A 15,084-nucleotide genomic window follows, 5' to 3' on the forward strand; every position below is an offset into this window, starting at 1 on the left:
CATGCAATGAGTGTTAGGAGACATGATGGTAGTGGGAAATCCATATATAGATTTTACTTTTTGTTTACTTTTTAAAGATATGTTTAGTTTTGGGAGGCCAAATCATATGAGGGCAGTTATAGCTAACTCCTGTGAATATTTCCTTCTGTTACTATTTGATCAGAAAGAAAAAACTTACAGAAAGTTGTAGATAGAGGGATAGTATTAAGTAAGAATGTGGAGCTAGTAAGAAAGGAATATTTTCTCTGCTATCCCTTTCCAGAATATTTAACTTTTGGGGGAAGTATAACAGAGATTCCAACCATGTATTCACAAATTTGTATCCATGTTTATTCTAGAATTTATATGGCCTGAATTTATCCTGAATTAAGTCTTAATTCTAGAATAAACATGGATACAAATTTATACTTATATCCGGACAGAAATATTAAATTTGAATGTTTCAAAGTTAGTGTATCTGTTTCTATGTTAAATAAATATCTCTTACCTCTGACCAGATAGTCAAACCCTGCTAGCTCAAAGCTGCTTCTTTAAGTTCGCAAACCTTTTTCAGAGTGAGGATGCTAGGTACTCAATGGGCTGGAAAGGGAATTGAATGTGTGGGTACTCTTGGGAAAATACTTTCTGAGGTGTGTGTCTGCTCCAGTGAAAAAAAAGTCCAAAAAGAATAGGAATGTACACGAAGCTTTGATTATTATTTTTTTAAAGGATTCGTGGGAAAGCTAACAAACTGTATTTTCCATATGCAAACTCAACATTCCTTTTGACAGGCTGTTTGCTGGGACTTGTCCAAATTCTGTCTACAGGTGTTAAATATAAAAACCTTAAGAGCAAGATGTGTGAAACAGAAAAAGGGTTTCTTTGATTGAAAGTGGTCTAATTGCTCTCTGTGTGGGTGTAGGAGTGTGCACGTGTGTACATGCTTGTGCGGGGAAACTGAGACAGAAACCCAGTAGGCTAATTCTTATTAACATATTCATTATTTTGAATTTTCCATTTTAAAAAAGCATAACATGTGTTGCCACGTCATGATACAGACAGATTTCTTGGGAATGAGTTATAAAACTGGCAATGTAACAGCAGATCAGATGAGGTGTGTTCATTACTGTGTTTCCCCGAAAATAAGACCATGTGCTTATTTCCTTTTGACCCCTGAAATAAGCACATGGCCTTATTTTTGGGGAGATCTTATTATTTTTGAGGTGCAGGAGGAGATAAGCATCGTCACCTCTAGAGAACACCTAGAGAAAAGTTCAGGTTATTTAGGGCCACGATATCTGATCCGTACTTGTAGGAAAAAACATTGTGGCAAGAAAAGCATTCATTGGTACACAATTTCAGCCAAGAAGGAGCAGCTGAAAAAAGCTTGCTTTGTTTCCATTGCCAGAAACAAATCCGTTCCAGTGGACATAAGGATGTCATGTCCTAGAGTAGATTGCAAACTTCTGGAAGACCGCTGGATGGCAGCAGTGTGCTAGACCTTTCTTTACTGTTTTTTTCCCATCTACTCGTTGTCTGAATATTGCAGCCCACATATGGTAGTCTGTCCTAGTTGATAGGGCACATCTAGAATGGCTGAAGGCAGTACATCCTAGTTCCAAAAGTCAGTGATATGATTATGATTCTTGTTCCTCCAATCAGTTGTTCAAAGGAACAAGTTCCCCAAACTGATACTTCAGTGAGCATTTCACAGGAAGATAGACTCATATCTGCATATAACTGCATGTAAATGCCAGCATATGGCTTTCCAGTTCTTTCTGACCTTAATGAACTCTTCTTTTTTCTCCATTCCTTTCTATGTCTTGTCATATAGATTGTGAGCGGATGGCAGGGCCTGTCTCTTTCTTTTAAACCGCTTTCCTATTTGTCTGAAAATCAAGATAAACTAATTAAGTAAAGACATGATCATAAATGTACTATATTTAGTCCCATTAAACATATATATTTATTTACCGTATTTTCACGACCATAAGGCGCACTGAAAATCCTAAAATTTGATCAAAAACCGGCAGTGCGCCTTATAATCCGGTGCGCCTTATATATGAAAAAAGTTTGAAAATTTACCGTTTATATGAACCTTGAGTATTGAAGGGATCTCAAAACAATTTCTGTTTCACATTGCGCAGCAACAAACTTGAAGCTCGCAATCGAATGACCGCGAGCAGGCACGCACACGTCCCTCGGGTCTGTCCCTCCCGATTTTACGCTATTATCATGACCTTTACCCCCTTTTCCCGCCATAAGGACAAGCAAGACGGTAGTGTTTCAGTTGAATTCCACCCTTCACCTTCCTAAAAGGTTTCACATTCCCCTTCCATTCGGGAAATTCTTATCTCATTGCTTCCGAGTTTTACTTAGCGTGCGCGCGAATACGCCTTTGTCCGGCTTCTAGAACCCAACCCCAAGTGTTGCACTCGAAAATGGACATCTTTTAACAAAGAGTCTCACCCCGCAGAGCAGGGATTACGCATCGAAGGAATTTCGCGCGGAAAAACGGGGAGGGAGGGGGAGGCAATTTGGTTGCTTTGTGGTCTCCTGATGTCACCCCCTTCCCCTTGAGAAATAGTGCACTGCTGGCGCGCGCGCCTTTCCCAAACAAAAATGGGTTGAAGTGGATTCGCCTACGTTGTTTAGACTAGGGGATTGTTTGGGCGTTTTTTTTGTTGCCGATTTTGACGATTCGAGCGTTTTTGACTACGATAAACCAATCAGAGAAAAGCTCTGATTGGTTTATCGTAGACACATTTCCTTCATTCTACGCGCTTGTTGACCTCGACCCCGACTTTACGCGGTATTAGTATGCTGTGAAATCAGAAATCCTGTAAATCCAAAGTGACTTCGAAATGGCTCCACAAAGGAGACTTGCTTACGAGGCAGATTTTAAATTGAAAGCAATCAACCATGCAAAAGAACATGGAAATAGATATGCAGCTAGAGAATTCAACATTAATGAGTCCATGGTGCGCAAGTGGAGAAAGCAAGAAGATGACCTACGTCTTGCAAAGAAGACGAAGAAAAGTTTCCGCGGCAATAAAGCAAGATGGCCGCAACTAGAAGACAGACTCGACCGATGGATTTCGGAACAAAGAGCAGGTGGCAGAAGCATCTCAACTGTCGCCATTCGGATAAAAGCCAAAGCGATGGCAAATGAAATGGATATCAATGACTTTAAAGAAGGGCCTTCTTGGTGCTTCCGTTTCATGAAACGATGGCAGCTCTCTATCCGTACAAGGACGACGGTGTCTCAGCAGTTGCCGGCGGATTATGAGGAAAAGTTGGCCAACTTCCGGAGTTACTGCAAAAGCAAGATCTCTGAAAAAAATATACAGGCTGACCACATCATCAACATGGACGAAGTCCCCCTCACCTTTGATATTCCGGTGAACCGAACTGTAGAGAGAACCGGAACATCAACGGTATCAATTCGCACCACAGGAAACGAAAAAAAGAAAAACGTTGCCTAAAGAAACATTTCCAGCTGGAATAATTGTTGAAGTGAATCCTAAAGGCTGGATGGATGAAGAGATAATGAAGAATTGGCTATCAGAAGTTTACGTTCGGAGACCGGATGGATTTTTTCATGCGTCGCCGGCATTGTTGGTGTACGACTCCATGCGTGCCCACAAAACAGAAAATGTGAAAGCCCTGGTGAAAAAGACCAACTCGGAGCTTGCTGTAATACCGGGTGGTCTGACCAAAGAAGTGCAACCACTGGACATAAGTGTCAATCGTTCCTTCAAGGCAAAACTGCGAATCACGTGGGAAAACTGGATGATGGAAGGAGAGCACTCCTTCACGAAGACCGGGAGGCAACGCTGGGCCAGTTATGCCACTGTGTGCCAGTGGATAGTGGATGCCTGGCATAAAGTATCCGCCAGAACTGTCATCCGAGGGTTCACGAAGGCCGATATCATTCCTGGACTGACCAGCGACGACATCGAGAGTATCGAAACTGATGACTCTGACGATGAAGATACGGGCCATACGGATTCGGATTTGCTGGATGCCGCCATCGCCCAATTGATGATCTCCGATACGGAGGACGAAGAGTTCGAAGGTTTCATGGAAGATGAATAGAGCCGACTATAAAAGTTTAAAAGTTTAAAAGTTTTAAAAGTTTAAAAGCTGTTTAAAAGTTTAATAAAAGTGACTGATTTTTCTCTGTATTTTTTTAGTGTTTTAATTCTTTTTAGGCTGCGTTTAAAGGCTACGCCGATCCGTGAAAAATGTTTGCAAATTGAGCACCTGCCAGTAAACCCCGCGATCGCGCGATTTCGTTAGTAATTTGTTTGTTTGCGAAAGTTGCGCACGGATGAATGTTGCAAAAAAAATGTGCGCCTTATAATCCGGTGCGCCTTATATATGAAAAAAGTATGAAAATTTACCGTTAACTGATACTGCGCCTTATAATTCGGTGCGCCTTATGGTCGTGAAAATACGGTAATAGAAATAGAGTGGTTTCAAAATGGATGAGATTGATTTTGGTACACTGACCTGTAACTGATTAGCACACTGTTTTATCTAGTTCCACAAAGGTCTAATCCAATGTGATTAAATCTTCCCCAAAAAATCTCTGTCTGGTAGGAGCTGTGGCCAGTACATCAGACCAACACAGTAGTACAAAGGCTGGTGGAAGCAGGATGGTGAAGCAATGTAATCAAACACAGAGAGTTGAAATTCTTAGCCTGCCCTTTGGAAGTTGGGATGAAAGATGCTTCACCCACCTGTTGGAGGAATTATTTTAAAAAGCAAAACAGAAATAGATGATGTGACTCCAAATTACTGGTGTGCTTTGGAAGCTCTAGGAAAATGAAAGCAAAACCAAAATGGAGCTGGGTGTACTTTGTGCTTTTGAAACCCTATAATTAATAAAGATGACTAACAACAGTGAAGACTTTATGCTTGAACTTTAAGGTTAGGGTAAGCATTATTTTAGGAACTGAGGATCTCAGTTCTCAATTCTACCCATCAACTTAAGTTTTCATGCCTCTGCATGAAAGAGTTTCTGTCTTTCTTCAATTATTGCTTATTTTTAGTCACCACACACATAAACTCATATATGTTCTTTGAAAGTTGCTCACTGAAATTAGAATGAATGAGGTGAGCAATAATAGAGACGTGGCGTGTAGAACATTCCCTAGAGGTTTGACTGCAAAATTCGAATGCCTGACTGACTCTGATTTGCTTTGCTTCAGTTTTCTACCTCCCCAAACAAAAACATCTTGGAGCCATTATTGAGTATGTGCATGACGTACACACCAAAGCATTTTATTCTGATCACAGAATCATGATGTATTTATAAATTTATATGAAACTTGCTAGAAATTAACATTAACATAACATTAAGTCTGTGGTTGCTTACTTCAACAGGGTGAGGGAAGCTGCTATGAAGAGTTTGATGGAAATAACCCTGTTGTTAACCAGGACTGAGCCAGCCTTAATTGATGCAAACGTGTATGTACTTTCCAAACATTATATGTCAGCCTTTGGGTTACTTAACCAGCTTTGGGTTAAGTAATCAGCCTTTTCTGGAAAGGCTTCTGCAAGAGTCACCCCTACTGATTGCCATCAGTTGCTCCCATCACTATTGTTAATGAAAGTCCTAAGCAGGTCCTGTCTTGTATCTGTCTGGGATCAAGGAATGTGGATTGTAACTTCTCAAAGAGGTTGAATTGGGAAGCAATGGCTGCCCAGTCACCAATTTAATCTTGGGTCTTCCTCTCCCAAATTTCACCCACTGCAACTGCTGAGAGACCTGAGATCTAAGTATCCTAAATGGGTTGGTCTTCAACCTTGTGGCAAAAATAATACTTTTTTTTTTTAACAATCTGTTCTGACCAAGCTCCCCAAACACAACCACTCCTCTGATGTGACCTCAAAAGATTCATTTATTAGGAGTGCCAGTGAATAGTTGTCTGCTACGTTTATTTCTCCTCCTGCCTTTTATCCCTAGAGCTAGGGTGGGGCCTCACAAGTAGCAGTGGTTCTTCCTTCCCCAGGATCAGCCCATGGCTTTCCAATGCTTTCCTCTCCTCTGCCTTCTGTGCAGGCACTGGATCCAGCTGTTCCTCCTCTTCTTCATCAACCACCTCCAGATCTGGGGGCTGTTGACTCAGAGGGCTGACAGACAGTCCAGGCTCCGCCTCTGTCTCTCTCTTTCTCTGCCAGCTCCATTCCCTCTTCCCCCTCGGAGCTCTCAGGTTGCCCTGATGCTGACCCTGACTCCTCCTCCTCCTCTTCCTCCTTTGATTCGGCTGCTGGAGGGGTCAGTGGCTAACACAACCATTCATTTTCCCCCCCTTTCTGGAAAGGGTTCTTAGCAGAAGTCTAATGTATGATTTGGATTTGTCTTTTAAATGGTGTTTTAATTTTCAGTTCCAAACGGATTATGTGCTCTGTGGCTCAACAGTCAGCTGAAAAAATTGACCGATTTCGAGCTCATGCAGGATCTGTGTTCCTCGCCCTTCTTAACTTTGATAACCCTCCAGTCCCACACATACCCCATCGGGAAGACTTGGAGAGGATATTTCCAAGGTAATCAGTTTTGAATGGATAAGAGACTTTTGGCTGTATATGTGAAAAGAAATCCATCAATTTAAGTGGTGGTTATAGGCAAATGTCTGTAAACTTAGACTGGAAATCTATTTTGAAAAGAGGAACTGCCTCAAGTGAGTATTATTCAGAAGCAGAGGTATTAGTATTAAAATATTTCTCCACTTTCTCTTCGGCTGTTTCACATCCTTCTCTAGCTCCCTCCAAGCGAGGGCTTTTAAGTAGTCATTTGTAGCGTATTCATACTTTAGTAGAGCTGCCCTATCCAGAATATTTTGCAACTTGAAGCATGATTTGCCTCGTAATTGCAGTGAAAACCATTAATGTATTGTTTTAAGTTGTACCTTTAAAGAATTGTCCTAAGATAGTGCAATACCGTATTTTTCAGAGTATAAGATGCACCTTCTTCCCCCAGAAAAGAGGGTGAAAATCTGGGTGCAACTTATACACTGAATACAGCATTTTTGGCCTCCCAAAACCCCGCCCCTTTTGCAAAAATGGATGTGCAGAGGGTTTGGGAGGCCTGCAGAGTGCTTCTGGGGAAACCCAGCCCCCAGGAGCACTTTGCAGGCCTCTCAAACTCTTTTTCATAAAAACTGAGGCATGCAGAGGGTTTAGGAGGCCTGCAGAGTGCAAAAACTTTTTCTTTAAATTTACCTCTTCAAAATCTTGGTGCGTCTTATACTCCGGTGCATCTTATACTCCGAAAAATATGGTAATACAGCACACTTTAAAATACATTTATTCTGTTGAATAGCAAAAACAATTTCTTCATTTTGGCATTCAAGGTTTAAGTTAAAAATAAAATAAAATAAAATAACCATGAATGATAGTTATGTTTGGGTGACCTGTTTTCTTTTGTACTTGTTTCAATGTTTTTCGCAGGGCAGAAGCTGTAACTTTCAATTGGAGTGCTCCATCCCAGGCCTTCCCCAGAATCACACAGCTTTTGGGATTAGCGTCCTATCGCTACCACATTCTGACAGGCCTCACTGTATCAGTTGGAGGTTTAACTGAATCAACAGTAAGGGAATCAAAACTTACTTGCTTGGAACAGTTTTATCACTTAACATACGGAAGGGATATTTTAAGAATATTACTTAAGAATTAATAATGTTGGCTGCCAATTTCTGGAAGCAAGTTGTTGATCAATAGGAGTACAGGTCTGTTAATACAAGTATGAATATGCAAGATGTACTAATATTGTGATTTAATATGCTTGAAATAGTTTGCTTACAGACTTCTTTTTCTTCCTATATCATTGCACACGATAGTAATAAGAGAAAACATTCACAAATGTACATTCCTTCTGAAACTAGTACTCCTTTTCCTGAAAATTAAAGACATGCTAATATGGGGCATTTATATTTTTAGATCACATTAAAATCAGTGAGAGTTATTTGTTAATAAGTCTGGTTTTAATGATACAGTTACAAGCTTTATTGTGAGGCTTTGGTTTACAGCAAAAAAATAAAAAAAAACTTTTGGAATACTTTTTAGTGTGATTTTAGCTATTGGTAATGAAGCAGCGCCTAAATTTGGCTGATTTCAAAAACCTAAGCAGGATCTGAATTGGTAAATGTTCAGATTGGAAATCTCCAGAAGAAATCTGAGACCTGTAGTATAGAGTGAGGAGAATGAATGAATAAATAAAATTAAATAAACAAATTAAATAAAAAATAAAATTTATAAGAAGCCCGTAGTTAACCATTTCTATATTGTTATCAAGAAAAAACAATCCCACATGTTTGTCACTAGAAGTCAAGTTTGACTGGAGCACAATTTTGATGTACTGCTTTAAGGTAGTGTCAGCATTTTTAATAATCTAGAAACAATGCAGTACTATAATGCAAAAAAGTGTATTTGTCTGCAGCTTGGGTGTCAAACCTGATAGCGTCACAGGCCAGATCATGACATATCGTGACTTTTTTGCCTTTGCAGGACTGGGCTGGGTGTGGCCTGCGCATGACATATCCAGCCCCAGGCCACCAGTTTGACAGGCCTGGTCTACAGGATCAAAACATTTTGTTCCTCACACAGACCAAAACCCCCGAATCATACAGGCTTCAGTTGGAGCGTACACCACCCAAATGAGCTGTTCCTCCTACAGAAGGGTTTGTACATCCTTAATGACTAGCAAAATGTACAACAGAAATTAAAACTTCTTTTCTCCTGAGCTTCACAAAGACAATTCATTACTTGGCAGGGCACTAAATGGAGCAAAAGAGAGACTAGCTCCTGATTTTAATTTGTGGAATAGGAAGGAGGTGCGGGAAGGCAAGCAGTTCGATCTTGGAGGATTGGACTTCTTTAAGAGCAAGCTCAGTCTTCTCAACATTTTCCCCTGTGGTGCTCTCTATCCCTTACCCCTTTTTCTCCCTTCTCCTCCTCCTGTGTCAGATTGTAGGGGATGTAGAAAGCATTTCTTTCCCTCTTTCTGTCTTGTTATTCTTTTAATTTGCTTTGGTCCACAAATAATTGAAGCAACATTCATTGAGCATGAAAATGTTTGATTGGTTGATTGATAGATTCTACCCCATCTTTATTTTTTTTTATTTTTTATAAATAACTCTGGGTGGTGAATATAGCTTAATACTCCTCCCTTCTCCTGTTTTCACCACAACCATCCTATGAGATGAGGTGAGCTGTGAGAGTGACTGGTCCAAAGTCACCCAACCAGTTTTTCATGCCCAAGTCAGGACTAGAACTCACAGATACTCCTATTCTTGACAAGGAACATTCAGTGGGGAGCTGTGGGGAGGGACGGAGGTAAAATGGCTCAGCGGATATTTTCTGATCTCTTGGCTTGAACAGCTCCTCTCTGTGGACCCAGAGGTGGCAAGCACCAATTCTCTGGGGGCAGTGGTGGAGGGGTAGGGCTGGAATATCTTTGGAAGCCTCCTTCTGCTTCTGTCAAAAGCCTGTTGGAGGGACACAATTAGGAGGAAGAAGCTAATTCAGCAAAACTGCCAGTTTTGCTGAATGGAAGTAGATTTATTTTTTCTTTCAAGAATCCCCCACTGTGTATTTCTTCTGCTTTCCATCAGGTGTCTTAGGCACAAAAGCCAGCTTTGGGTCAGTCACTCTCAACCCAAACCACCTCACAGGCTTTTGGGGAAAGTAGAAGGGAAGAATTAGGTATATTCGTCACCTTGAATTATTTATAAAAATAATAGGGGAGAGGTATAAAACAACCGAAAAAAACCCCATTGCTATGAAAAATAAAACTATCTCAGAGCAGAGTCATGGACCAAAACTGATTCACCAACAAGCAGTTCCAAATTGCTCCAGTATTCTCAGGATATACCCCCCTTCCCCCCCCCCCCCACATTTAAGAACCACTGGCTTTGGTGGAGCCATTTCTTTTTTCATTTTTAAATCTGGGCATAAACCATTTTTTGTTTGCTTCTGAGGTACAAAATGCTTTGGGTTTTCTGGTTTTCGAACAAGCCTTAGTGATAGACATCTTTGGCTTTTATGTTGCTTATTGTTTAATCTAAGCCTTTGAATCAGTGTTGACTCCTGGCAGCTGTGCCGGGACTAGTTCTTGGCAAGATTTTCGGAAGTGGTTTGCCACGGCCTTTGTCTTAGGACAGAGAGAGAATAGTTGGCCCAAAGTTACCCAACTGGTTTTCCATCTAACAGAGGACTAGAAGTAAGCCTCCTGGTTTTAACCTGGTACCTTAAACACTACATCAAACTGGCTCTCTCTCTCTCTATTGTTTATCTACTATTTGTTGTTTAGCATTGCATATTTCTTTAGAATTAAAGCTGCCTAGGACTAATATTATTAATTTTGCATATTTTGATAAATTAATGTAGTCCGTACTTAGTTTTTAACTAGTGTAAATTCTTTTTATAATTAATTTTGTTGCTATTTCAATCTGATCTTAAATCTCTGATATGGTGTGAGCAATCACCTGTTTCTTTAGGGCTCCTTTATAGAGACTTTATAATATTATAGATATTGGACAGTAAAGCTACCACAGTACAGCATAATGAGCGTTCCATATACACCTTCATGGTTCATGGATTCATTTCCAACAAGAAATGTCGGGGGCGGGGGGGGGGGGAATTTCCAGCCCACTTAATACATTTTTTTATTGTTTTAGGTATGGAAATCAGATATAATCTAATTAAAATCATTCAGCTAGGTTGTTTTCCCCCTTTCCAGCAATTAGTCAAGGTCCTGGGTATGACGATCTCTTGCCAGTTCTTATTTTTATAGTATAGTCTACCTCTTTCAGTTGCATCCTGCCTTCTTTTCTATGGTCAGCTGTTTTACAAATCTGGAAAGTAGAGGCCAAACCACTTTGCTAGCCAACAAGAATAACCCTCAAGCAATCTGGGTTTTCTGGGCAGTTTCTTTATTCATTTGGGTAGCTGATTCTTAAAACAGATCTGGTCTTATTGAAAGAAATACAGAATATCAGTGAACTGGAATTTCAGTCAAATCAATATGACCTTGAGAGGTAATAGACTCTTTAAAATAAGATTGCTTTATGAATAGCTGGAGTATAATTAAATATGCCTCCGCAAAAAAGCATCAAAATTAGTTGAATAATTTTGTGCTCTGGACACTATGGTAAAACCTTATTTCAGAAACTGTATCAAAGAGATGCTTGCTAGTTACAATATTAATACTAAGACAGGAAAAACCTCAAGATTTTCAAATAATTATTTCAGAGAGATGGCAATTCTATTATATACTGTTTACATCTAAAGAAAACAACTGGTTTTTTTAAAGGAGTTTCTTAGAACAAACTCTATTCCATTTGTGTTTCTGGTTTTTTAGAAGGAGATAACTCTTGGTAGAGCAAGTTTCCTTGATTCTAAATATCCAGCTTGGAAATTTGGGGGAGGGCTGGGGGGAGCCTCCCTAAATCTGGATTTTGTTACATTTAAGAAAAGGTTCTTCATTTGGGAAGCATATTTTTTTCATGGAAAGATAACTTCCTGTTCAAAAAAAAGATGTATCTGAACAGAAAGATAAATTGTAGGATTACATGGGTTCATTCTATTTCCCCAGAGCTCCAGATAGAAGGACAGAGTAACTTTCCCCACCTGGCCTTGACCACCACCTGTTGTTTGGAGAAGTAACTTTTCTCTCATAGCCTACAGTGACATGTTGTTAAACTTGTATAATAATAAGGAGGGTTGGGGGTCATCATGGTTTTGGCTAGATAAGATTCAAATTGGAGTTCCTTAATCTGTTCTTCAGATACATATTTCTTCACCAAAGTGGATTTCCAGGCTCAGATCCAGCCATTTCTTTCTAGTTGAATTTCTCTTTAATTCACAGGGGGTGCCTTTCCCTTCACTTTATTCATCTCTTTCTCATTCTCAGGAAAAAAATGTGGCATTGGCAGTATGTACACAGAGCATGTAAGATATTTTGCAGGAACATTAGAAATTATGTGCCAGAAATTCCCTTGACTCTTCAGCAGAAGTCTCTGGGCACCTTTTCTAGATGGTGGGAACAGGATAGTCCAGTCAGTTGTGGTGATGAATACATAGAGAAGCACTTCAGCTTTGCTTGATTGCACATACTGATCTATCTAGCAATCTACCAAGAGTGCCCCCCCCCAAAAAGGGTTATTTCTGCAATTCCTCCCTTAACTGTTTTGTAAATATCCTAAGATAATAAATACCTCTGTAAGGTTTGCAGAAGCTTTAATTTTTACTGTATTCTGCTGTATTCCTACATATATTTTTACTGTATATAAGACTCCAACAACTTCAAACTAAATATGAAAAGCAGTAGGATGGCTATTATCATCACTGACCTTGGGGTGAGGGAAAAGAAAAGACCTAGCAGATTTTTCCTTCCCTCTTTCTCCCTTTAATGGTTGTTTATAATTCATTGGTTCATTTATATATGTTTCTATAAGTATATGTTTGTTTAGTTCAGTTTTCCAGTTGTTGGATTTACCTGTTCAAAAACATTGTTTTGCATTGGGTTGAAGGGCAGTCTTATTGTATTCTCTCTGATTTGGGAATCAAGGTAACTCATCCCCTGGAGATTCAAATGAGGATGTGAGTGTTGCCTATTCACTCTAGGAAACGTACTAACTGAAGATAAAGAACATCCTCACTAGTGCTCAGAAAATAGAAATTCGCAGCAGCTTCATCTCTGGTTCCTTTTATACAATTAGCATAGGGGTTTTTTATTCCTTTAATGAAATGATAAGGTAAGTTTAAATATTAAGAGACTAGACATGACGTGAAGATTTATTCTTTGCAACCTAAAAAAAATGCTTTCAAATATTGATGCTCTTGGATAGGCCAGACTTTTTTTTTAAAAAAAAAACCATTTGGAATTTTTCTCACAGGTGCGATGCTCATCCCAAAGCCTGTTCAATTATCTCAAGAGTATTCAGAATGACGGAGATGCAATGAACAGTTTTTGTGAGACTTTGCTGAAAGTGTTTGAGGACAATCTGCTGAATGACAGGTGACCTATACAATCTCAGTCAATTTGGGTGGCAGGATTGGGTAGGGAAAGGTTAAGAATGGAAATGGAACACTGCCTCCTAAATACTTTCCACAACCATTTCAGTTATTAGATCTTCAAAAGGGCCTGAAAAATTCAGCCTCAAATCACCAGAAAGTTGGGAGGCACAGTTGCAGTCCTCGGTGCCTCAAAACATGCCAACATGTGAAGGAAACTTTGGTCAGATTTCTCATGGAGATTTTGGTTTTCTTGTTCATCAATATTAAACTTGTATTTTCCATCTGTGACTTGTAAGTTAGAAGTCATGGTTTATTAAAACATCTCCCAAACTGGAAATTATCAGTTCAACATAGTTAGTAGAACAGACTTTGAAAGTACTGAATTGCGACTCCTGCTCTCTTTCAAAAACAACAAGAAAAGGAACTATGCCTCTGGAATTTTCAGTTTGAGAGATGTCAAATATTATGTATCTCAATTTCTCCTGAAGACACATGCCTGCACAAGCAGAAGGAACAGTAGGGAACAGTGATGTGCAGTGAGCTTCATGGCCAGTGAGGCAAGCGCAAAAGCCCCGCTGAAGCCCCGGCGCCACGTCCGCCATAGAGCAGGACCCTCACCGGCCATGAAGCTCACCGCAGGTCACTGATCTATAACTACCCTTGGCAGGACCTCCTGCCTCCCTCCCTCCACCCAGTACCTCCCCCCATGTCCTTCCACAAGCCCCCGCCCCGCCCCCGGGCAACCCTCCCCACCCAGCCCCGAAGCCCCCCCCACCCTCCCGGGGGGAGCGCTCACCTGCCGCCAGAGCTGGGCGGGCGCCACCGCCTCCCTCCTCGCCCGCCGCCATGGCCATCGCGCCCACGTGAAGCCGCCGAGGCAGCGCCAAACGAGCGCCGATCGAGCTACGCCATCCAGAGGAGTGCTGAGCCGCCGGTGGGCAGAGGCGACGTGTTCCTGAGTGCATGCAGAGCGCCTTCGGGATCGCCGGGGAAGAAGTTGGGGAGCGAGGGTCGCCCGGAACTCGCAGCCTCCCCACAATCACTCCCACAGCATCTGCTACTGCTTGGGGACTCTAGCAAAGAAGGAATACAATCAGCGTTTTAGAGTGCCAGCAGGGCTCGGCGGCCATTCAGCGAAACATGTTTTGCTGAATGGCAGCCGAGCTCTAAAGTGCCGGCATGCCTTTAAAGTGCTGGCTTGCCTTCCGCGCCGGCCAGCCTGGAGGGCAAGCCGGCACTTTAAAGGCTTGCCGGGACTTTAGAGTGCCGGCAGGCAGGGCTCGGCCACCATTCAGTGAAAAATGTTTCGCTGAATGGCGGCTGAGCTCTAAAGTGCCGGCATGCCTTCCGTGTGTGTGTGGGGGGTTTTACCCGCCTCTGCTGGCACGCAGGCTGGCACATCTATTTTTATTTTTCATTTTTGTTTTTTAAAGCCATGCCGCCTTGGCATGCCATAGAGCGAAACATGTCCTGGTTTGTGGCTGGGCTGCACGCTTGCACTTTAAAGTGCATGCTGCCTGGCCACAAACCAGGACATGTTTTGCTCTATGGCACACCGAGGTGGCATGGCTTTAAAAAATAAAAAATGAAAATGAAAAATAAAAATAGATGTGCCAGCCCGCGCGCCAGCAGAGGAGGGTAAAAAAAAAACGCGCACACACACACACATACACATAATAAAAACAAATTACAATTACTTACATTACAAATAAATTGAATTCCTCCCCGCTGCCCCCTCCCTCTGACCCACATACCTTCCAGCTGCGTCAAAAATGCTAGATTTGGTCTAGCCAGGGCCAGGCAGACTAGGCTAGTTGTTGCTAGAGTCACCATGTGGATGACTGTGCTTATTTAATTTTAAAATAGGCTCTAAACAAAGTGCCCTGTGCAGGAGGAGGCGGGGAGAATCACTTGCCTCATTTGCATACGGAATTTTTTGCTTTTTAACCCTTGGTTAACTCTTAAAAGGCAAAAAATTCCTTATGCAAAGGAGGCCCATAGTTCTCTAGCCTCCTCCTACTAACTGCACTAAGGAGACTCAGAGTCACTGTGACTTAGAGTATGGGAGCAACTACCTTG

The 15,084-nt window shown here is 41.3% G+C and overlaps 1 protein-coding gene across 1 annotated transcript in view; it reads left to right on the forward strand.

The window, feature by feature from the left end:
• TBCD (tubulin folding cofactor D) overlaps positions 1-15,084 on the forward strand; it is a 178,474-nt gene that overhangs the window by 146,581 nt on the left and 16,809 nt on the right. The window contains exons 31-34 of the mRNA XM_032209501.1: positions 5,371-5,454; positions 6,376-6,534; positions 7,438-7,576; positions 12,885-13,006. Coding sequence (XP_032065392.1) covers positions 5,371-5,454; positions 6,376-6,534; positions 7,438-7,576; positions 12,885-13,006 — 504 coding nt within the window. The remainder of the gene's footprint in view (positions 1-5,370; positions 5,455-6,375; positions 6,535-7,437; positions 7,577-12,884; positions 13,007-15,084) is intronic.

This window comes from Thamnophis elegans, chromosome 2 (assembly GCF_009769535.1).
Source record: "Thamnophis elegans isolate rThaEle1 chromosome 2, rThaEle1.pri, whole genome shotgun sequence".
Classification (NCBI taxonomy): domain Eukaryota; kingdom Metazoa; phylum Chordata; class Lepidosauria; order Squamata; family Colubridae; genus Thamnophis; species Thamnophis elegans.